This window comes from Pipra filicauda, unplaced genomic scaffold (assembly GCF_003945595.2).
Source record: "Pipra filicauda isolate LSUMZ 115617 unplaced genomic scaffold, ASM394559v2 scaffold188_size1440453_pilon, whole genome shotgun sequence".
In the NCBI taxonomy this organism is placed as follows: Eukaryota; Metazoa; Chordata; class Aves; order Passeriformes; family Pipridae; genus Pipra; species Pipra filicauda.
This window is the reverse complement of record NW_024104296.1, coordinates 911,168-934,590: the sequence shown is the minus strand read 5'-3', so window position 1 is coordinate 934,590 and position 23,423 is coordinate 911,168. Positions and strand designations below refer to the sequence as shown.

The window sequence follows — 23,423 nt, the reverse complement described above, 5'->3', positions numbered from 1 at the left end:
TGCAATAAATCTTAGACTTGCAGTTGATGCAGGTCCTAATGTATTTTACTGTTAAGGCAGGAAAGATCGAAAAAGTCTCCTTGGAGAAATTTAAATCTTACTCACCCTGTACATTTCCACTCTAAGACAGAAAAAATGCAATGTAGACTGTTGTTAAAGTCCTGCTTTAAACTACTAAGAATACATGATAGACTGGAAGAAAAACCCAATATATTTTTCTTTATGTGCTGATTGAAAAACAAAGCAGACCTTCCAGATTTCCTTCCATTTGACTTTAATGCTGAGTTTTCCTATTGAAATGGGAAAACCTAATTCAACTTTAGAAAGCAGAAAAGAAGCCAAGATATAAATATGTCTTGAATAATTGTGAAATAACTTATTGAAAAACTTCCACCCTTTAAACTTATTGGAAGAGCTCTGTAGTATGGAATATAGATTTGACAAAAAAAAAAAAAAGGGATCATGAGAGCAACAAATCTGTTTGTCATCTGCATAGGAATAATTAGTCATTTGAATAATATAATCGGGGAGTGCAGTGATACAGACACAGAAAAATGCAGGGCCAAGGATAAAGTCCTGTGGGACATCAGCTGTAAGTGGAAAAGGACTGGATTAAGGATGGCTGTATTAAATAACAAGTGAATAGTCTAACAAAAATAACCTTAGCCAGCACTACATGTTGGCTTTAGTGACACAGCCAGAGTACAATGAATCAGCAGTGGTGATTTTGAGCATTCAAAACAGCAGAGTGACAGCAGCTCATCAGAGCAAACTGACAAACCCACGCCCCTTGATCATTTCAGGGGATTCAGCAGACAACACCCTTCAGTGGATGTCTCCAGCAAACAGTTACGAACCCGCTCTGGCAAGGAGAAAAGCAAGTTCTAACTCCTGGTGATGCTTGCAACACAATAGGCACTCTGGGAATAAGTTAGTTGAACAGAGCTTTGCCAGACACTATAAGGATAATGACAAAATGCAAAGACACCTGGAACTGTTGCAGGTGAAGCCTTGAAAAGTGGGGAAAGGAGCCTTAACAGAAGGGTAGCCCTGCAGGTTTTTATTTTGGTGACCCATAGGAAACTAGCTAGATGGTTTATCCCTTGAGATATGATATGAGATTGATGATTTAAAATGTATTTTAAATTTCTTTGCTTCATTTGAATGGTAGGAACATATAGGAAGAGGTGGGAGATATGGTTCTAATAACCCCAGGCTGAATATTCAGGAGTCCATTGTTCTGCATCTTTTGTTTGCCATGGAACAGGAATCAGCTGGTCCTGTTTTCCCTACTTCATTTACTTTGCATTAGTCTTTATTAAAATTATCTCCATTTCCTACCTTGGGGTGATTTTTAAGCCTTTTAAAGATTTTTAATGGTCTGATTCCTCAGCATCTGATATCACTTCACGAACAGCACAACCTTCCAACATATTTTTGTTCAAATATACAAAGGTCATATTCTTTTCTCTCAAATTATTTGACTGATTTTATTTGCAATCTGTGTAGTCATATGAGCCTGAGCTGGAAACAACCAATTAGATCAGACTGTCCCTCCTCTTGTCAATGTGGAATATAGTCCCCCAGACAGGGGACACATGCTTGATTTTAGCCAAAAAGCTGAGAAGAAGCCTCCTGATCTTCACCCACTGAAATTTAAACTCTCATCTGCTATTAATCTATTTTCAGCAGATGATTACCAGAACATCTGCTCATGCCCAGTAAATTTTTACTTCCTTCTCTTAAAGCTGACTTCCCCAGTGGGCTGATGAAAGAGTCATTCTGCAGCTCATTCTTCTCTTTAAAATAGCACTGGTCCACTGAAGAAATGTTAGCTCATTTCCATCTAACTTTCTTTTTTAAAAAGGAGGCATTAGGAAACATTCAGCAAATGCATGTTTGGGGTTTACATGAAGCTGCAAGCATTTATATGCTTTAAAAAGATTACAAACTCATTGTAAATGTTGATGCCAATGTGATATGATATAGCCTTGGAAGCTGGAATAAATTGTAGGCAAAACAAACAAAAAAATTACTAAGAGGAGAGGCTTTCCTGAGGTAGAAGTGCTACACAGTCTTTTAGATGTAGACATATATTTACACTCTTTTATTTCTGTTGAAAATTTCTCTTAGTTCAAAGCTTTTGAGAAATAGAACTTTCTTGGAGTCAATTTCCAACAGAAGATGCTACATTTCCATGGATATGCCCTATGTTCCCAGCTTTGTAGACTTATGCTGCCTGTTGATCATAGTCACATTGAGCTTTATCTGTTAACATCCTTTCTCTAGACACATGCAACTATTTGTATGTATGATGGGCACATGTGGGGCATCCCAGTTTTGCTTTTAAGCCCAATGTGTGACCCAGTTTTGTTTCTCATCAGGTTGGACACCCTGCTTCAGTTTTCTTGCCTCACTTCTTAATTTCAGGTTATATTAGGGAGTGCAAATAGAGGCTCATGCTTCCCTGAGGGCAGGGGACTGTCCTGATCCTTACACACATATGGAGAGGAGAAAGCAAGGTGACAGTATGCCCCAGTGTGCCCACAGATACACAGAGATCATTAATCTTAGCATTAATCAAACCTTTGAATCACCGAATCACTGAATTATTTATGTTGGAAAAGACCTCCACGATCGAGTCCAACCTGTGACCGATCCCCACCTTCTGAACCAGCCCAGAGCACTGAGTGCCACATTCAGTCATTCCTTGAACACCTCCTGGTATGGGCACCCCACCACCTCCCTGGGCAGCCCCTGCCAATGCCTGACCACTCTTTCAGTGAAGAAATTCTTCCTGAAAGCCTACTCGTGCCCACTTCCATGTCCTTCCCAAAAGGATGTGGTCTGACAGTCTGCATTCAGAAGAGAGATGACAGAGGTGACTTTTAAGGTGAGTTTTAAGGAGGCCTTTGGAAGCTGAGAAGGCAGTAACTGTTGGGATTTTTGTCAAGGAAATTCCCTCAAAGGTGAGGTGCAGTATGATAGCTGGTGGTTGCCTTGGGACTTCTCTGATATTCTCTTTCTGATCTCCCATCCAACTTTTCTTCCCTACATTTCCACAGCAACCATTCATCTCTGTGATTTGTTGATGTCATTTCTTTGTGTGCATTGAGGAAAAATCTGTCTCAATCTGCCTGCATTTAATTGTTGCCCTTTTGCCAGGGGTGCTGCTTTATGCTCTCAGGGGGCCTTTGTGTAGGTCAGATGTGCTGCGAGGGCATCACTCCCTCAACAGCCCAGCTTCCAGCAAACTGGCTGTGCAGAAGCCCTCTTGTGCAGTCTTATGCTTCTGCACAGCATAACCAGTTATTTACATGAGCATGAGGCTCATATCTCTCTTCAGAAGTTAAATTTGCATGTTTTAGGGTTCCTACCTCAACTGCAGATATTTAGGGCAACAAATGTTGGGCCTGATCCCCTGTAAGGAACTACTAATCTGATGAAGGGTCTGAGAAATAGCTGGGCAAAACTGAAAGTGGGAGCCTAAAGCAAAGCCCAGCCAGAGCAGGGGAAATGTTTTTCCTTGCTGGTTCAGATGGACATAAAAGCTCACTAATGAAACCAGATAACTGTACAAAATATCAACACACAAAAAAGCTCTAGCTTGGGGTTTCTTGTTCACATGATTCCAAAATCTGGACCTGTAGCCTTCTGTCATCGTGGTGCACACACATCTACACTGTATGCAGGAGATTTATGGATTTTAGAGCATTAGAAGATTCATCTTTTAGGGAAAATGTCACTTTGGAGCCCAGTTGTAACACAAATTGACTACTCCCTGTGATTGCCTACTGATGAATGATTTAGTTGGAGCTGTCACTTTGTAACAGTACTCCTTCTGTTCAATAATATTTAAATACATTGTTTTGACTTTGTTTTATGTTTCAGAATAAGAGCCAAGGATTGAGTTTTGTCCGTATCCATGCACCTTGGCAAGTGCTTAGTCGAGAAGCAGAACTCCTTAAAATAAAAATGCCCACCAAAAAGGTAGGTGTCTCCCATTTCCTATCAACAAATTGTATGACTGAGGGAGAAAGGATCAGAATGGTCATTAACTGCATAGAAACCCATGGAGTTACTTTATTTCCAAAATCAGAGCAGATGAGCGGTCAGGCTTATTGTTTTACATGATGATTTCGTGTTTTACATGAAATATTTTGGGATGATTTACTGTTCAGAGTCGTATTTAAGATGGGATTTCTGAAGGGGTTTTCAAAGGCAGCTGGCTGATAGTCTGCATCCAGGAGAGTGATGACAGAGGTGGCTTTTAAGGTGGGGCTTTGAAAATTGAGAAGGCAGTGGCTGCTTGGATTTTTGTCAAGGACTTTTCCTCAAAGGTGAGGTGAAGTATGGAAGGTAGTGTGATAGCTGGACATTGCCTTAAGACTTCTCTAAAGTCTGCAGATGCCCAGAGAGTGTGTTCTGGTGGTATTAATGACTTAGTGAATTCGGACCTGCCTATTGTCATTAAAGCTTCAGCTCATTATCTTCCTTACAGTCTGTTTTTAGAAGAGTTGCTGGCAAACATTGTAAATTCTGAGTAGCAGATCCCCAAATCTGTGGCCCTGCAATAATTTAGCACGTTGGCTAACAACTCCTCTGAAGTCAGAGGAACTGTCTTGTGCTTTCAGTTAGTGGTACTCTTCAATTGCACTGATGAACACTTATTTCTTTGAATTGTCATTAGAATTAAAAGACAGATTAATTTTATTTTATTCCACATAGTTGTTTGGTTTTTTGTTTGTTTGAGGTTTTTTTTTCATATTGATTGTTTTCACCAAGCAAAATCTTCAATGTTGTTCACATATCAGGCTGTTACAATCTGTCAGTGTTGGAAGACTGGCCAAATCAAGCTTGCATACTCTTGCTGGATTGTGTTTGCACCCCAGGGGAAAAAATCTGGATATTTCTGATCAATCTTTGAAAATGAGGAGGTTTTTGGATAACTACAGTATCTCTAGAAACTTTCTAGAAATGAACCTACATATTTAACAGTCTCTTTGATCCCTTCCCAGCTTCATTCCTTTTGTGCATTTTTAGTGCCTGCTCATTTCTCCCTCCTCTGCCCTCATGGGAAGTGTATTCTATCTTTTTGCAGATGCACCACAGCAAATGTTACACTATTTTAATGGATGAATATTGCCAAAATGTTGGTTTGAGTTAAGGTCTTTCCAGGAGCTGCTGGTCTCCAATGGCCTCCCTAGTCATTCACAAGTGGTTCTGCATCCCCTTGTCTCCTCTGATTGGGAGAAAAAGAATCATTTGTTATCTCTAGTGAAAAAGTGGCAGCACTACCAGAAACCAAGCTTGACAGGAAAATTCTGTTCCTGACCTGTGGCTTTTTTTTTTTTTTTTTTTAATTAAAGACAGTTGGAAAAAGAATCAAAAATCAACTTTGAAAAAACTGAAATCTTGTATATTGGGGATTTGGCAACACAAAATGAAAAATTTAGTCAGTAACCACTAAAAGAAAATTCTATTTTTGTTCAGAGAGACAAAACGTTGTTCTTAAGGCACATTAGGTATTTTTTGTGATGTTATTTTATTTATTCAAGGATCCCATGAAGCCATCAAAAAAGTATTTTCCGTGGAAAATACTTCTCCCACTCCAAACACAACAAATCGGTTGCAATTATTTTTTTCATTGTTCAGTCTTAAATCATCTTTCAGAACAAATGACAGGCTGGGAAGAAGTACCTTTTGAGCACTTTTTACTATATATAAACTTCTGGGTAGGATAATACAGTTCTTTTTGGTGAGTGAGACTGGGCCACACTCAAATATGAGTGCAGGGAACAAACAGTAGGAGAAAAAAAAAGGGAACAGCTGGGAGCATTGCTCCATTCCCAAAGCTGTGTTGTCTCTGGGATTAATGAGTCTTGGTGGAATGAGTCCCATGACTGGAGTTCTGGGATGGAGGACTAAAGGCTGTTCAGGAGGAATAGGCAGAGATGGAATGTACTGTATGGAAAGACAAAGTTGCAGTTAGAGATTATAAAGTTGAGAGCTTCTGGGTGAGGATTAGGGGAATGGAAAACAAAGCAGATGTTGTTGTGGGTGTATTGTTTGCCAGGGTGATAGGGCTGATCAGTTATTCTAAAGGCAACTAGGAGAAATTACATTTCAAATTCCAAAACATTGACTGGGAATATTGTACTGCTGTCATATACAAGTCTGACCTGTTCCTGAAGGGTGTTGAGGGATTCGATGAGCCAGCTGGGAAAGGTGCCCTCCTAGACTTGATATTGATAAATAGAGAAGGACTTGTGGGATGTGTGATGGTACGAGGCTGTCTCGTCTAAATTTCAAGAGAGCAAAATTAAAGCTACTCAGTGAGCTAGTTAGTATTGTTCCCTGGGAATCTGCTTTTGAGGGCTTAGGGGTCCATGACTGCTGGTCAGCTTTAAGACCATATTTTAAAAGTGCAGGACCTTGTAATGCCAGCTTAAGTCAAGCAAGTGAGGCAGAAGACCAGATTGATTGAACAGAGAATTACTCGTGGAGCTTAAGACAAAAAAGAAATTTTCCATCTGCAGAAACAAGACCAGGCCTCACAAGAAGACTACAGGGCTGTGACTCACATATTCAGGGAGAAAACACCAAAGGCCAAAGCTCATCCAGAGTTAAAACTGGCCAGTGTTGTGTCATACTACAGAAAGGCTTTTTAAAGTGTCTTAACAGCAAGAGGTGGTGTAAGGAAAATATTGGACCAATATTTGTTGAAGATGGTCACCTGACAAATGGGGATGAAGAAAAAGTGGAGGCCTTCAGTGGAGGCCTTTTTTTTTTTCCTCAGTCTTTTATATTAATGGTAGACCTTGGGCTGCCTGGTCCTCTAAGTCAGAGGACCACAGCTCTGGGAACAGAGACTTTCCATTTGTGGACACTGAATTCTTAAGGGACTGTCTGCCTCAGCTGAATGTTCCTAAGTCCACAGGACCTTGGGAATTCATCCCAGAGTGCTGAAGGAGTTAGCAGGACCACTTTCAGTCATCTGTCTCGGGAGTCTAGGGAGGTACTCACCGACTGGAAGCTAAACACTGTTATTAGAATTTACAAGAGGGAAGACCCAGGAAATTGCATACCTGTTATTCTAACCTCAGTACTGGGAGTAATTGTGGAGAAGGTCATTCCAGGTGGAATTGAAAGGCACAGACAATATGGTTTCACAAAGGGAAAGTCCTGTCTAACTAATTTTATACCCTTCTGCTATAAGGTTTTCTGTCTAGTGGATGATGAGAAGGCAGTAGATGTGATTTTTTTTCTGGATTTTAGTAAAGCTTTTGATATCATCCCTCACAGCATCCTTCTGGACAGGTTTGACTATGAGATGAGCAGCACATGGAATGCTGGATGAAGAGCTGGGTTGAAAGGGTCAGGGCTCTAAGTGTTGTAGTGGCTGATGACCTCAGGGCTCAATTCTTGGGCTAGATCTGCTTAATATGTTTATCAATGATTTGAATGCAAGAGTTGAATGCACCATTTACAAGTTTACTGACAATGGAAAGTGCTGTTGACCCTCTTTATGGGACAAAAAGCCTTGCAGAGGGATCTGGATAAATTGGAGTATCGGGCAATAATCAATAGCGTGAAATTCAACAAGAAACGATGGGGTCTGACAGGCACAGGTACAAATTGGGTGAGGTGTGGCTGGAGAGCAGCCCTGCAGAGAGGGATCTGGGGGTGCAGGGGCATTGTGAGGCAGCAGTGTGTGCCCTGGCAGCCCCGAGGGCAAAGCCCATCCTGGGGGGCACCAAACACAGCCTGCCCAGCCCATCAGAGAGGGGATCCTCCTGCTCTGCCCAGCGTTGGGTTGGGACCCCCTGGAGCCCTGGGGGCAGTTCTGGGCCCCAAGATTTCAGAAGGATGTGAAGGTCCTTGAAGGCATCCAGAGCGGGACAACAAAGCTGGTGGAAGGGCTGGAAGGAATGTACTGTGATGAGGACATGTTTGGTGAGGTTATCTGTGTTTCAGGGAAAAATACCTTCATATTTCTAAGAAGGTCCCAAGCGCTTCACATCAATCTAAACCAGCAAAAGCTGTACCCTTGCACTTAGAACTGTTCCACAGCCATAAGCCTACCATCCTCCCTTCTAAGGGCATGTGTTCATGTGCTGTCACACCATATAGCAATTATCACCCACCAATTATTTATTCTGCTGGGGAAGTGTAATTTGCAGCAGGTAAAGGCCCTTCCTGCTTTGTTTGCTCTCTGTATTTCCAGTCACAAAGCTAAAATAATCACTCTGCGTTTCTATCATCTCCCTGCAGCTCCTATTTAGTTAGATTTCTTTGGGATAAAATATAACAAAATCATCTTTGGCTGAAAGACTGGATATTAGGAAGAGATTCTTCCCTGTGAGGGTGGCCAGGCCCTGGCACAGGTTGCCCAGAGAAGCTGTGGCTGCCCCATCCCTGGAAGTGTCCAAGAAGGTCAGATGGGGCTCTGAGCAACCTGGGATAGTGGAAGGTGTCCCTTTCCGTGGCAGAGGGATGGAATGAGATGATCTTTAAGGTCCCTTCCAACCCAAACTGTTCTATGATTTTATGATTCTGTGGTATTTCTTGTATTAACAATTCTGCTCTGAGTTTTTCTCTGAAAGCAGCATTTTGGAAGTGCAACTGATACGGTTTGAAGCTGGCTCCCTGCCAAGTCTCCAAACCTTACCACAAGAAGTCCGTCCCGTCCCCCCCCCCAAAAACCTCAGGGAAGAAGAGGGAAAAAAAACAACCAAGAAAAACCGAAACGAGAGAGAGACAGCTAAAGTAATATATATAAATATATTTACACTTATATTACGGTTATATACAATTGAAATATATGTACAATTTCACAAGGAAAAGGGAAAGGGAAGGGGAAAGGGAAAAAAAGGATTCACTATATAAAGTGGATTTTTTGAAGGCACCTGCTAATGACCAGTTTTATTTACTCAGATGTATGAAATCACAGAAGAAGGAGGAATACTCAAGACATTAAACGAAATATGGTGCAAATTGACTGAACCTCTGCAACCCCAGGTGCCACAACAAGAAAATACTAAGATGAAAAACCTGTCCTACCCATTTTCCAGAGAGAAAATATATTTGTGAGTATTTGAAAATGTGATAAACAATGAAGAAAGCTCTAATTTATCATTTAACGTTGTCATTTTTTCTACCTGTATTTCAGTCAAAATTCAGAAATTCATTGAATATTTCTGGAAATCCTGAGAAAATGCTCAAGTTGTCAGATTTTCAGTGGATTAACAGAAACCTAAATTGCAGAGACCTTCTTCTGTTGGATAAAGCATTGGAAACAGTGCATCAAATAAAATATCCATGTGTTTAGCTTGAAATGCAAAAATCCTACCACCAAATTCCTGATTATTTTATTCAGGATATTACTGCCTGTTTTGAAGAAACAGAGAACTAATAAAAATCTGATAATACTTTCCCTCTTGATAGATTTATCATAGTAATTAAAACTTGTCTAATAATATGCAGATAAGGAATTCTTGACACTTGCCCTTTCACTCAGAATATTTCTGGGTCCGGTTTGACATTAAACATTCTTTTTTTTAACTTGTGAGTGTCTCCTTGTATTTATGTTTGATAAATAAAATTCAGTAATAAATACAATGACCCGCCATATCATTTATTGCCCTCTGACAAGTTTAATTAATTCTGAATACAAGTCAAATTGATGGAGGAGAATAAGCTGGGAAGCTAATTTCTCATATGATGATTTTAAGGTTTAAGGGAAGGCATAATTCCAGTGGAATGGCTATTTGAAAGCAAGTGAAATGCTGACTGTTTGGTCGCCTGGAAAAGAGTAATGAACATGTGCATTACTCTGATTGAAATCTAATAACATCACCTCAGAATGCTGTAGTGTTGAGTGGATGTTATAAGAAAAATATTAAAAGGTCATATTATGTAAACAATAGACAGGTTATTATTTTATATTAGTTAATAACTGTGCATTTTTATGCCCAACATAACTGCAAATCAGGTAGAACTCGGAATGTCTGTGTCTTAAATAACATAGTCTATTATGCTGTACTATGTCATCTATATTTTATTTCCTTTGAACATCTGTTTTTCTTATTAGCTGTGGTTTCTAAATGAATTCTAAATTAGGGGCTTATATGTTATCTTAATTATTACTTCCATGTCTCACAAGAGAACTGATCTTTTTTCCCTTTTGCTGTTTTAGGTATAACATCAAAGACAAAGACACCTTTTTTGACAATGCCACCCGCAGCCGAATAGTAAGCTAACAAAAGTAACATTATCTTCTGATGGTGGGTGGGATTTGCTTTAGCAGGGAATGGTGGTAAATACTTTGCTAGTCTCATCAATTTATGCATTTCTCTGTTCCTATAAAACACTAAGAAGTCATATGTACGTAAGAAATCCCTTTCTGGAGCTGCGCAGTGGTCCAGGAGTAGGAGGTGTTATACATGGAAACTACTGACTCCTCTCCCTTATTCAAAGCTCTTTTAAGCCCTGTTTCTAATTTTTAATCAGATTTTATTCCACAAAATATATATTCCACATATGTATATTCATATAATATTCAACTATACTTCATATAGTTTTATAAGGATGTGACACAGCAGGATTTAGCCTACAAGTCTTAGGGCAGATGATCCACTACCAAAACTTGCTAAATCATTTAAATATATGTGCAAATGAACACTACAGAAGCCACCTATTTTAAAGCTCTGGTTTATTTGTAGCTCCATGGTGAAAGTCGTGCTAAAAGTGGATTTGAGTGTTACCCCACTGTTCTTTTCCGCAGGTGAGGGAAATTTTGAAGCGCACGTCTACAAAGGCCAGGAACAGCATGGGTAAGATGGAGGGAAGGGAGTTATTTGTGTGCTTCTGAAAGGAACTGCTTGGGTATCTCACAGAATATTGATTTTTCTAGCAGGACACATAAGTATGCTGGCACACTTTCACCAAAAAAAAAAAAAAAAGTGGATGTCGAAACAAATGCTTTTTCTGAGATATAAAGTCAGACTTTTTGGACCATGGTTTGGATAGGACATGGTAATGGGAGATTGGTTTTCATTTCTACAGGTGCAGGATCTGGCACATAACTTGCATTTCATGAATTGTTATAAAATTGGATTTGATTACTCTATGATCTGCTTTTGAAAATTCAGATTTCAAGAGCAATATGTTGTATTATTTCTTGCAAGAGCATACTTTTCTTGCCATTTCAATAGAATAATACATCTTTCCAGATTATTTTTATTACTGCAGCCTTAAAAATTATCTCCATGAGCTGCCTAGTGAAATATATGACTTAAATACGACCATTTTGAAGACACTTTGGGGACAACTCTGAAATATTCAGAGCTATTGTTTTATTGAGGTTCAGAATATATATAGGTGTGCTTATTCTCTTTTATCTCATCCATTGTGAGATCATGACACATATTTCCCTAGTGGTAAAGAAGTGATGGTGCTCCTTGTCTGGCATGTCTTCTGGAAGTCTTTCTGCAAGTTTGACCACTTATGGACAGATCACAATGTCCAAGGATAATGTACCTGGAAAAGAATGTGCTGTAGCAAGATTCTTCACAGTCTTGGTGTGACTTTGTCCAGCAACAGATGTCTTTGGTACAGCAGCTGGGCTGGAAAATAGATTAATTTAGGTTTCCCTGAAATAGAGATACAATTTTTTTGAAGTTACATGAAAACCAAACCCAAACAAAGACCCCCAAACAAAAAACTGTCTCTTTTTCAATCAAAAATGCTTGCCTTTTCCTACTACAAAGTTGTAAAGTTATGATTACTATACTGTTTCCTTTACAAAAAAAATACCTGTAGTCATCTCTATAATCTGTTGAAAAAGTAAGGTTTTTGGAAGGTGTTGGGGAGAAAGCTTGAGAGAAGCAATCTGTCCTACAAGGACACAGTGGGAAGGGAAAGAGCACTTTGTCAGTTTAGGTTTTTTGCCTCTCACCTAAAGTTTTCTCTATTTTAATAGCTTGTTCTGGTTTATAGTGTAATAAAAGCCATTAGTAGAGATCAAAGCACTAGCAGTGATTTTTCAGGATTTTTTTAATGCTAAGGTGAAAATACAGGCTGATGCACTTCAAGCTCAGGTCAGCTCAAGTACCCATTTGACATGAGGTAAATATTTTAATGTTCTCATCCTTTCCATCTTTCTGGTCCACAGCCAAACCATGATTATGCATCATGTTCACCCTAAATTTACTAGTTTTTTTGGTCTTCTGAGACCTTCCCCCAAAAGTACTATGTTTCATATGTCACTAAGGCTTCCCCATTTTTCTCCTCTTAAGCTTAAAACCACTCATCATCACTGGTTTAAAAGATTTTTTTAAACATAATTGGGTTATTGTTTGGGGTTTTTTTAAGAGTTCATTGTTTATTTTGCACAAGAGGCAGGGCAGTGATATTGAAGTGCTTGTAGCAGTCTTTGGTTGTCATAAACATGTTCCATAACACAATATGAAGAAAATAACAACAATTCAAACACATTAGCTTATACATTTTTTTACAACTTCTAGGTAATGTCATAAAATGAAATCTGTAATGATGTTTTCTGTTTGTCTGTGCCTACTTGCTGACCATCTGATTTCTTTTTTCATTTAGGTATTAGCACATTAATAGCAAACAATGTTTATGATGCAGCATACCCACTTCATGATGTATGTATACACTATTAAATATCTAGTTCTCTGCTGGTATCACTCAGTAGTGCATAGATATTAATATTTGCTGTCTGTAACAACGAAAATATATTCTGTGTGATTCTAATATGAAAACTCATATATAAGTACATTTCAAGTTGTGACTTGAAAGTAAAATCAACAATGTAGGAACAACTCAGCAATCTTTTATTTAGTTTTATCTGCTTTTACATCAGTTATTAAATTATTTCCTTTCTCTAGGGTCATTATGAAGGCCAAAATGATGACATGAATGAAAGAAAGGTAAAATACATTGCAAAATTTTTTTAATATTAGAATTAATGTGATAAATGGGAATTAATGTTCTAAATGCTATTGTAAATCACTAACCAGAAGGTTCAAGCAGGTAGATGTTTTTACAAATGCATATAGTTTTTGCATTACATATTTTCCTGTATTTCTGCATATAAAAATTTTTTGCAAGATTTTTATAAAGTCTTCTATGAAGTTTGTGAGTAAATAAATTTGATATTTATTTCTCGAGGTGCCTCAAGGTTCTCTCCACATGCATAGATAAGATTTTTCAACCCGTCAGGAAGCAGAAGCTGTTAAATAATTTATATATTAATCTTCTTGTCCTAACCAAATGGTACCAGAGAACAGTGTTTACTAGAATAAAACACAGTTGTATTTTTCATTTGGTTGTGCATGCATTTAAATGGCATGCAATTTCTAAAAATCTGCTTCCAATTATTTTGTAAATAAAGTTTCTATCAAAAGACATTTGGAAATAGATCACCCACCAATGTCTGCACGAGAGAAGCTGTGAATTCAAACTGTGTTTAATACACATGCTTACTGTTAGAAATGGGGGGAAACATTTAATTACTTTATTAAGATCTGTTCCATGTTGTTCTCTAATGTTTACTCATTTTATTTTCCTTGATATGCAAACAATAGGATAGGAAATGAAAAGGGAAAATAGTAGGGAGAGGAAGGGGACGAGAGAAGAATGAAGGAAAAGGGAATGTTTGGATACTTACAGTATTTATTATACTAGAAATCAACTTACATATATTTTTGGTGACCTGTAAGTTATTTAATAATTTTTTTTAACTCTGGCATCAGATCTTGGTATGAACCATGTGTTTCTTGAAGGAGAGTTAGGAAAATGCCATTAATTGGCAAAACACAGCGTAGTTCTCAAGAGTGTAATTGCCACAAATGATAACTTCTTCAGCACTAAAATGGAGACTGAGCTCATAGGTCACACAAAGAAATTTGATTTCTCCAATTCTGGGTTAGTAAAATTTGCAAACATAATCTTTGTAGGTTTCGGTGAATAATGTTAATATTTGGCCACTAGATGTCTTCATGTACCATATACAATTTAGTTCAGTGTATGAACCTTGGTAAGTAAAAGAGACAAAGTTAGAAAACTAACTATAGAGAAGCTTTTATATTTGTGCCCGTTACTTTGAACTTCTTTGTTTGTCAAGAAATTGTCTGCTCTGCACTTACAGAATTTTCTCTGAGCAAGTGATAGAGGTACAGTAGTGGACTATGAGAGGCAGCTCCATGGATTACTGACTGAGAAGTAAAGCAAAATTTTTGGAGAAGAAAAAAAATGAACATTAGTCAATGAAGGAAGATTGGGTACTGTGAAATAGTGGGGGAAGAGGACCTAAAAGAATTAGTGTCTGGAAAAATATTCACCCTACTAGTTGTATTTTGTGCTGCCTTCTTTTTATTCTGCCTATTAGGCTCAGTTATGAAGTGTTAAGTATTAAAAACATAAAAAGCTTCTTTCCAGAAATACTTCATTGATTATTCACATATGTCTCTGCTGCCCAGCCATTGAATCTTCTGTAGTATTCCTATGCCTAACATCATCTGTTTTCTATCTGAATCTACTAGTCTCAGTGTTTAATTTCCTGAAAAAAAACTGATCAGGTTTAAAGGAAAAAAGGGCATTTTTGAGCCTTTTTTTGTTTTGTTTTTTTTTTTGGTTTCTACCCCTTTTTCATTTTTACTCTGTATCTTCCATTTCAATTTTCTTTTGTATAAGCCCAAAAAATGAACTGAGTCCATCTGGGCTACTTATGCCAATAAGGCAGCACAAGTAATTAAGGTTTATGTACCAGTTCATAAAATAAAAGGTTAATCCTTATCAACCATCTTTAGGATTTCCTTGGAGAAAGTGCACAGCGAAACAACACTTCTGTCACATCCTATGAGAATTAGAAATCTGCAGTCAGTGGAGCCCTTAGAATAAGAAGGTTTCAGTCTTTCCTAAGTCTTGACTGGAATAAAGGATTTTCCCTGTTTCAGGAAAGAAAGCTATTGCACAGCAGCCTGGTAATAACTCACCATGAGTATAAACACTGGCTTGGTCTTTAAGGTTCCAGCCCACTGGCAAATTGTAACCCTTCCTTGATATCCGTATGTTTGACATTAAGAAATCCATGAGGGTTCTGTTACCTGCCTGGGAAATATGACCTGTTGTCATATACTACAGCAACATCCCCAGAATATTAGAAGCAGATTAGAGAATGTTATTGTAAACTTACAGGGAGCACAATTTTTAAATGAAGCTGATAAAACACAATAAACTGTATTACAAAACTCGTCCTAGAATTCCTTTCAATTTAATAAATATCATGAAAGGAAGCACATTCCAGCTTCCAGATTAAGTTAATCTTGTAAAATTGCAGTGTTGGGACAGAGGTTTAGGGTGGGCAATACACTGAATGGAAAATTTTCATGCCGCTTTTGCTGCAATGGCTTTTGGAATCAGAATAACCAGTGTGATTCTGCAGTCTGACATAATGGCATATGAGCCTCTTCCTAAACAGACAGCAATTTTAGAAAGATCTTTATTTTTGCTCCTAAAATTCTGCAACTGTGTTCAAAGCAGCTTTTAGGTAGTTTTAAGAATTTAGTACTTTTAACTTTCTTCTTTTGTATATTTGAGTGAATGCATTTATTAATATGATTATTTTTGGAAGTAAATAACATTATGTAGGTCACGGTGTGGGGTAATGGCAAGGGGTGATTTTGAATAGGCAACAACAAGTATTCATATGAAAATAGCAATATGTCAGCCTCTTCAACTCCTGATGAAGCCTAAGAAAGTCAAACATAGTCTCATCATTTCTTTGCACAATTGCAAAGCATCTGCTCTGTAAGGGCAATGTTCTAAAATCCAAGACTCCACAATCCTTGAATCTCATCACTGAATTCCCAATTGCTTAAAAGGTTTGCTCCTTGATCTGCGAACAGAAAATACTTCATGCTGTACTTTTAATGAGTACACAATGGCATAGCTCTGTACACTTAAATTTTCATTATTCTGAACAATAATACTTCATCAGGAGGATGTTTGCAGAATCCAGGTCTTAGCTGCTCACTTGATATTTATTTAGTTCTTTCACATAGCATCTGCAGGAGGAGAGGCATTTTAAAGAGGAGGAAAATACGATTGGAAAACCTCAAAATATGTTGAGATGACTCTGCAGTTACATTATCTGGACTTTCTTCACACTTATATTAATTGTAGTGTCTGCTCCATAGAGTGGTGTAGCACTGCTGTCAGAATGGACCATCTCACGATGCAACTTCTGATAATTTCAAAAACTTTATGTATTTTGTTCCTAACACCCTCTGCAGGTCTTGCTGGTTGTGTGTTGCTTGGTTTGTGTCTTACTCCCCACCAAAGTTTACAGAAGAATAGAAGTGTCCAAAGTATTAACTCAGGTTACTTCATATAAACTACAATTTCCATTAGACAGGTGAGGGACAATCCGTGCTCACAGCAAGGGAGGAAGTGGAGCCTGAGGTCACAGAATCACAGAATCATTTAGGCTGGGAAAGAAGATCTAAAATCCAGTCCAACCTCTGAGGTTGTCATTTCGAGGTCATTTCTTAGAGTCAGCAGATATTCCACACAGAAGCTCATCCTCAAAACACAGTTTCAATCACTACTCCAATTTTACTGGGAATGATGTGGAGACTTATTTGAAAGGAATTGACCTCACCTCTCATATCCTACTCTTTTTCTGAACTCCCTCCACTTCTTTCGGAAAAGAGGGACAATAGGTTTGACACCTATCTTTTTGGATAATAAAGACCTATAACCTGTAAGTAGGGACATAGTTAATTTAGTTTCACTTATAGTAATTTTCTCTTTTTTTTTTTTTTTTTTTTTAATGCACTCTGTATTTCAATAAACAGTTTTCAATGACCACGTTGTCTTAGACTGTCTACAGTCCTTTCATAGCCAAACATTCTATGATTCCATGACTGCCCTGATTTTTATTTCCCTCAGAAGATAAAATATGGTGAATAGTCAGCTAACAGATCATGATGATGTTTCCTCTGAGCTTCCTTTGTTCTTCACTTCATTCTGGAAAGCTTCGTTTATGAATGTCCTTTCTGATTATCAGTAGATTCATCCCAAGTTATAAAACATACTGCTATCAGATTAACTCTTTCACCAAGTTGTTAACTGCATGGTAGTTTCTGTGCACCATCTAACTTTTGTTTCAGAGTAGTGTCAGGTCCTTCACACCTGAATTACCAGTTTCTTGGAGTAGGTACGTGAAGAAAGTTGTGTTTCCACCATCCTCCCATTGCTGGTGGGGTTGGAGGCTTCTATAAATGTCTGAAAAATATACTTGTAAGTTTGCATTGGCGTATGGAAAACTTCTTTTTGGTGCACATATTTTTAACTCTTAGAAGATGTTTGTAAAAACAGAAGGGGTAGCTTGTTTTAAGTTAATTTTCTGATTTTTTCTTTTTTAATTTATTTAGTTGCTGTATCGAGAATGGGCAAGATATGGAGCATTTTACAAGTTTCAGCCTATTCAACTCATAAGGTAACAGGGACTTGAATAAAGCAAATGAAATCTTGGATTGATCAGAACATTAAAAAAAATGTTTTGACTGCTTTTCTGTGGCTCTGATGATAGTTTACTGAAACAAAAATACACTAAACAATTATGTACCTCTCTTTTTTGTATAGTGCTTATCCCTTGAAGAATATCATACTCTAGGCTGGTTTTGTTTTGTTTTGTTTTGTTTTTCTAAAGTATGAGTTCTATCAAAAGAAAGGAATCTCCATTTACATTGATAAAGTTTTATTGGAGACTATGTTCATAAAAGCTGATGAATAATCAGAAGCTGGTGTTCACATTGTGAATCAATGTGAAAGTATTTGACAGTTTTGAAATTGATTTGATTTTTTTACTCCTGGTTTTACAAGTTTTAGTAATTTGTGATCACATCCATATGTGATCCCAGTGGTTTTCTTGTGTATTTCTGAATTTTTTTCTTTACAAACATAGAACAAGTTGGCCTTAAAATAAGACAAAACAAACCTACCATGCTTTTTAAGGATCTCAGACAATATCTCTAAAAGAAAGCCAACACAAAACAGTTTTTCTTTTATACTATAATATACTATAAAAATACAGTAATATTAAAACAATACTACTATAATACTAATATAATAATAAAATAACACTACTAATAATATAATATAATAATACAATATAATAATACTATAAATATTGAGTAAAGAAAAGCAATATTTGAGAAGACTGCTGATTTGAAATATTCTGATATCTGTATAAGAATAAATGAACCGTGATATTAACAAAGAGAAAAAATAGGAAAAAAACTCAACAAATACGTGTTTCTAGATAATTTGGGTACATAAGAAAGTTGGCATTTGTTACTATTTATCTTCTGAATAATGAAACTCCATCTAGGTTTTATTATATGATCTATTTTTGTGCCAGATTAATGTGCTTTTGGAATAACAGTTATTTCAGGCCAAGCTACTGTATGGAACAGGTAAACTCAGAACAAGAATACACCACCTGCTGTGTTGTTAGTAAATATTACAGCTGTAAAATTAAACTGTGACTGTCTAGAGGAATTCCCCCGTTTTATTAGACCAGCTGAATTAAAAGTAAAGGTCCATCTGCTTACACTCCATCTTCATTTGTATTTCACAGTCTCCATTATAATGTTTCTCTATGCTGATATGATTTCATAGAAATTCTGTGGTTTAAACTTCTGTGAGAAAATTAAAAAAAAAGACCAGACATGTGCAATTGATTCTCTGTGCTCAGAGATGAATTTTCTTGCTTTTATCTTCCATGCTTTGCTTGACTGCAAGTTTGGCTGTTACCACTAAAATAAATGTGGTTTTTATTTCCTAGGTAATGTTAGAACTTTAGTGTATATATACCTGAGGAAAGACCACCCCTCTCTTTCTGCAACTGCAGGAGGTTTCTGCACTTCTGCACTGTGGGGGGATTTGAGCTCAGTCTCAGTGCAGATACTTATTCCCTTGGCAGACATCAGTCACACTTTGTGCATTTTGATAATTTACTGTGACCCTTCTTTCTTAGATTGCTTAGATTATATCCAACATTTTTTTCTGGTTATAGCAGGGCTGTGAAAGGTAGCAAGTTTATATTCAGGCTTTGATGGACAGAAGAAGCAGCATTTATTTTGCCTTAAACCCTGTTTTGACTGGTGTTTTCAAGTGCATTAACTCTGCTGAAGTATGTTGCTTAAATAATAACAAAATGTGAATATTATTACACAATCTCACTGGTTATTAGACTTGCTTAGTCTAATTTTTAATACAGCTTGCAACAGTGGAAATATTTTTAACTATTCCTCATTTACCTTTATTCAGTAGGAATGCAGACTGCAAGTCCTTCTTTAACTGAAGTGCCTATCCTGGAACACTAGATGTGGCACTGTAGAATTGTTATAAATTATTACTGGTACCTCAGCACCTTGCTTCTGACCACACAGTTGTTGCAGGTTTCTAATTGATTGTACACCAAAGCTAGAAAACACATATTTGTTAATCTCACTCTTGGTACAGGTCTCTTCTAAGGTCTGATATCCTGAGGGAATTTAACTGCACAGTAGCCTTAGAAAATTTAAAAGTTCTTAATAACAAAAAGAAATAAAAGACCATTACAATATTCACTGACAGTTCCATTTACCTCTGTCTCTTAATCTGTATAAACATTTTGAGAGGGAAATCACAAATTATTTGCTAACAGATATCTTAGGCCAGAAGTACTGAGAAGGGTTTACCCTGTCTCTCAGTCACCCCTGGACTGGGAAGGCATGAGGGATGTATTTACAAGCAGAGGATGAAAGCTGCAGTTCTAGGACATGCAGAGCTCTAGAGATTTGCACCTTTTTTGTCATTCAAGTTTAAGTATTGATTTTTACTAGGAAGGAGTTTCTCTAGTGTGCCTGTCTTGTAGGAATGCACTTATCAAAAGTAGTTCTTCTCAGTCCTTGCCACGTAATGTAAAAGATGCTGTAATAACATCTGTAGTTCAGTGGTCTTCTTCTGTTTTGATGGTTTTCTTTCCTGAAATGAAAATGTGTTCAAACCCAGTTTTTAGCAATTTCTACAGTGATACTACTGTTGATCCAGAGACATGGAGAACACTCCTTAGGAGTTTTATGACCCGCTGTGAAGAAAGCAGGATTCATGATATTTTTATATGTTATAGAGGGTTAATCAGAGTTTTAACTATATGATTCTAGAATTGATACGTTGTCCTTAGATCTACCCTTAGGGCTGGCTTAAAAGCCAGGCCAAAAAAATAAGTTTTCGAGTCTCCAAGGATGGAGCCGACACAGCTTCTCTGGACACCTTTTCCAGCAGTGCACCACTCTCAGGGGGAAGAAATTTTTCCTCCTGTCCAGATCAAATATTCCTTGATATGACTTACAGTTATTATTTTTTATCTTTTAGCAATTCACCTCTGATGAGTTATAGCAAGTCAAGAAAATACACGGCAACTATAAGAAGTACAGTAGAATTTATAATAAATTATATTTCTGCTTGTAATGCAAATTTTGTCACTTAGGAGGTCTAAATGACAGAGGAAGGGTGTAATCCAAGGTTACTGCTATCACAAAGAGGTAATTATCCTTCTGATACAAAATCTTACTTAACTCCTGGAAAACCAGGAAGTTTTCTTCTTGATGGACCTCTTAAAGCGCCTGCAGGTGGAAACCCATGTAAGAACTGAAATTCTAGGTAGGGGACCATCACTGTAGAGAGAAGGTCCCCTTTTGATGTCTTGTTATTAATATAAGACTACCTCACCTTAGGAAAATCAAGCAGAGCCAGATAATTTTTAATTGTGATGGAGCTTATTTTAATACTAGTGCTTCTATAAGGTCCCAGCTAATCCATCTCCTTTTTCATGGTCTAATTCCTATTTCCCATTTCTAGGACTTCACCAAACTTTATAATAGCTAACAGGCTACATTATCTATAGCATGATTACTTTCAAAGCTCCAAGTGCCTCTTGCTGCAAAGCCTAAAGCTGGGAAGACATGTGGACATTAAGACTATGTATACAATAACTCTTTCTGCAGGAGTAGGTAGTAAAGCGTGCTAACCAAAATATTATTTACAGTGTATAGCCCATAAATCAAAACTTGGGGAGTTTCTGTTGCTCAAACTGTCTACCTAATATATTTCCTCCTTCCTCTCTTCAACTGTGTTTTCCTTGGGTATGGAAAATTGTTTGAACTCGGTGCGTAATGAATTCTGGCCTTTCCTCGTAGTGTACCCGTGGTGAACCTGCTCTTGAAAGAACAGTTACCAGTCCCCTCCTGCTCCTGCACATGGATGCTTTGTTCCTAAATCCTTTAGCTTGCTCTTCCTGGCAGTTTTTAAAGCAATGACAGACCTGTGATCCAAAGTTTGACTGTCTCAGCTCTGGACACTGTTGACTTCACTGTCAGTGTCCTGGGGTCTGTGTAGTACAGGGCTCAATGTAAGCAATATAAGGCTCCCTAAGTGTTACTGCTGGTTTACCTTTTTTACCTTTTGCTTCTTTCATCAATCTTCACCACAGGAAACAAAAATGGGTATACCTGCTCACCCTACTCAGGGGAGCTTTAAAGGAGAGATAAAATAAGAAAAGGGGAAATCTGCTGAAGTGGTGGGTTTATTGTCTTCAGAGATAAGTGTGTCTTCCATGGTTAAGATTAATTTGTGGCACAGCATTCCCCTAATTGTGGCCATCTATCCCGCCTAATACACGAGCAAATCACTGCTTCTTTCACCACCATGCTTTGTAGTCACATGTCTTGAGAAGGAACATTTGTCTCCACACACAGTCAAGAATTCTAAGGACTTGAAAATAAAGTCTGTGGTGCCCCTCCCTAATTCCAGATGTACACACACATGTTGTTCAGTCATTGTTTATCCTAACTTTGGGGTTATTGATCCTCAAAGTGGAGATTCTCCTGTGTGCTTTAATTTCTCTCCTTCCCTGTCACTCCTCAGTTTTTATTGTTAATTAATCTGACCAAATGTCTGATCTTTATTTTTTGTGGAATGGAACCTCTTCAGCAGAAAGCAGCCATGTAGTATGTGATTATCTCGTGGGGATTGAACAACCCTCCTCAATGCACTGGGTGCCAGTGGAGTTCTCCTTTCTTTTTATAGTTTCCTTTTCCTTTGAGGGAGGAGGGAGCTTGCTTTCTTTTTGGATACTAGTGACCAGTGTGTTGAGAATGCTGTGCTTTCCCCCTTAGTCCAATGAGTTCCAAGACAATGCTGATTCCTGCCATCCTGGAGAGAGTTCCCTTTACAAAGATGCTGAGCCTGTATGCAAGGAATTCTGTATTAGGAAAAAGAGAAAACAGCTTTAAGCCTGGGAAAATCCAAAGTGAGAAAACACAGCACTAAGTAGAAAAATGCCCATGAGCTCTACCAGTGACTTTGGCAGCTGTCCATCGAGCTCCTTCCCAAACTTCTGCCAAGAACATGCCTGAGGCAATAATCTGAGCATATCTTCTCACTTTAACCCTCTTGCACTCTGGGTCCAACATCTTTTTATAGTTCCAAGAAACTCTACAACAAAATTTCGTTCCCACCATGTGATATATTCAGCTTGCAGTTCATCATTAAAGGTCTAGGTTATGGTGGGAAGTGCTATGGCAGCATCCATTCATCCTTGGTGTCCTGCATGCCAGTTTTTACAGCAGAGAGCTCCTTGGAGGAAACCAGAAGGAGATGGGACCCTGGGGCAGAGTCCGAGCTATTGAAAAAGGAACCCTTTCTCCATCATTATAACTCTTTCCCCTTTCCAATGTCTGTGTGATCTCATTACCCCTCACAACACCACTTTATTTATGAATAGCCTTTAGCATCATGTCATACACCCATTAAATGGTCTGCATATTTGACGCTTGGTGCTAGGACAGCAATTTTCATGTGAGTTGTAGGGAGTTTCCCCTCCCCCTGCTGGAACTTCTCATCACAGGGCTTACCCGAGTGCTCCAGCCATTGTTTATTGCAAAGCAGAGGGTTTTTGCTCATGATGCATAAATCACTGGAGAGTTTGCATTGAATTATTCTGCTGGATGCTCTCTCTCCAGCCTGTGACTGGAGTGAGATGATTTACTTACAGCTCTGGGTTTCATAGACTTTGCCAGTCCTGTAGGAAGTAGTTCTCTCTCTGTCTGTTTTGGCAAGAGCTTGGTCTTATTTATTGGTGCTTGTATGAGAGATGGAATTTAAAACCGATAGGCTTGTATTGAAGTGGTGAGGAAAAACAGAACCCTGCTTTCTGATAAACATAATTCCCAGCTTTCAGGTCACTGCCTGAGCACTTAGATCCTCATTACCACCCAGATTCCTCACTCCTTCAGTGGGATTTTCAAAAGCTAGGTCCAGCAAAGGATGTGCATATCTACATCTAC

The 23,423-nt window shown here is 38.0% G+C and overlaps 1 protein-coding gene across 1 annotated transcript in view; it reads left to right on the top strand.

Annotated features, from left to right (window-relative positions):
* The window catches only part of ANO2 (anoctamin 2), a 154,483-nt gene that overhangs the window by 22,186 nt on the left and 108,874 nt on the right, over nt 1-23,423 (top strand). Inside the window, exons 3-9 of the mRNA XM_039380172.1 lie at nt 3,892-3,990; nt 8,938-9,089; nt 10,199-10,253; nt 10,787-10,835; nt 12,613-12,668; nt 12,912-12,953; nt 17,463-17,527. Coding sequence (XP_039236106.1) covers nt 3,892-3,990; nt 8,938-9,089; nt 10,199-10,253; nt 10,787-10,835; nt 12,613-12,668; nt 12,912-12,953; nt 17,463-17,527 — 518 coding nt within the window. The remainder of the gene's footprint in view (nt 1-3,891; nt 3,991-8,937; nt 9,090-10,198; nt 10,254-10,786; nt 10,836-12,612; nt 12,669-12,911; nt 12,954-17,462; nt 17,528-23,423) is intronic.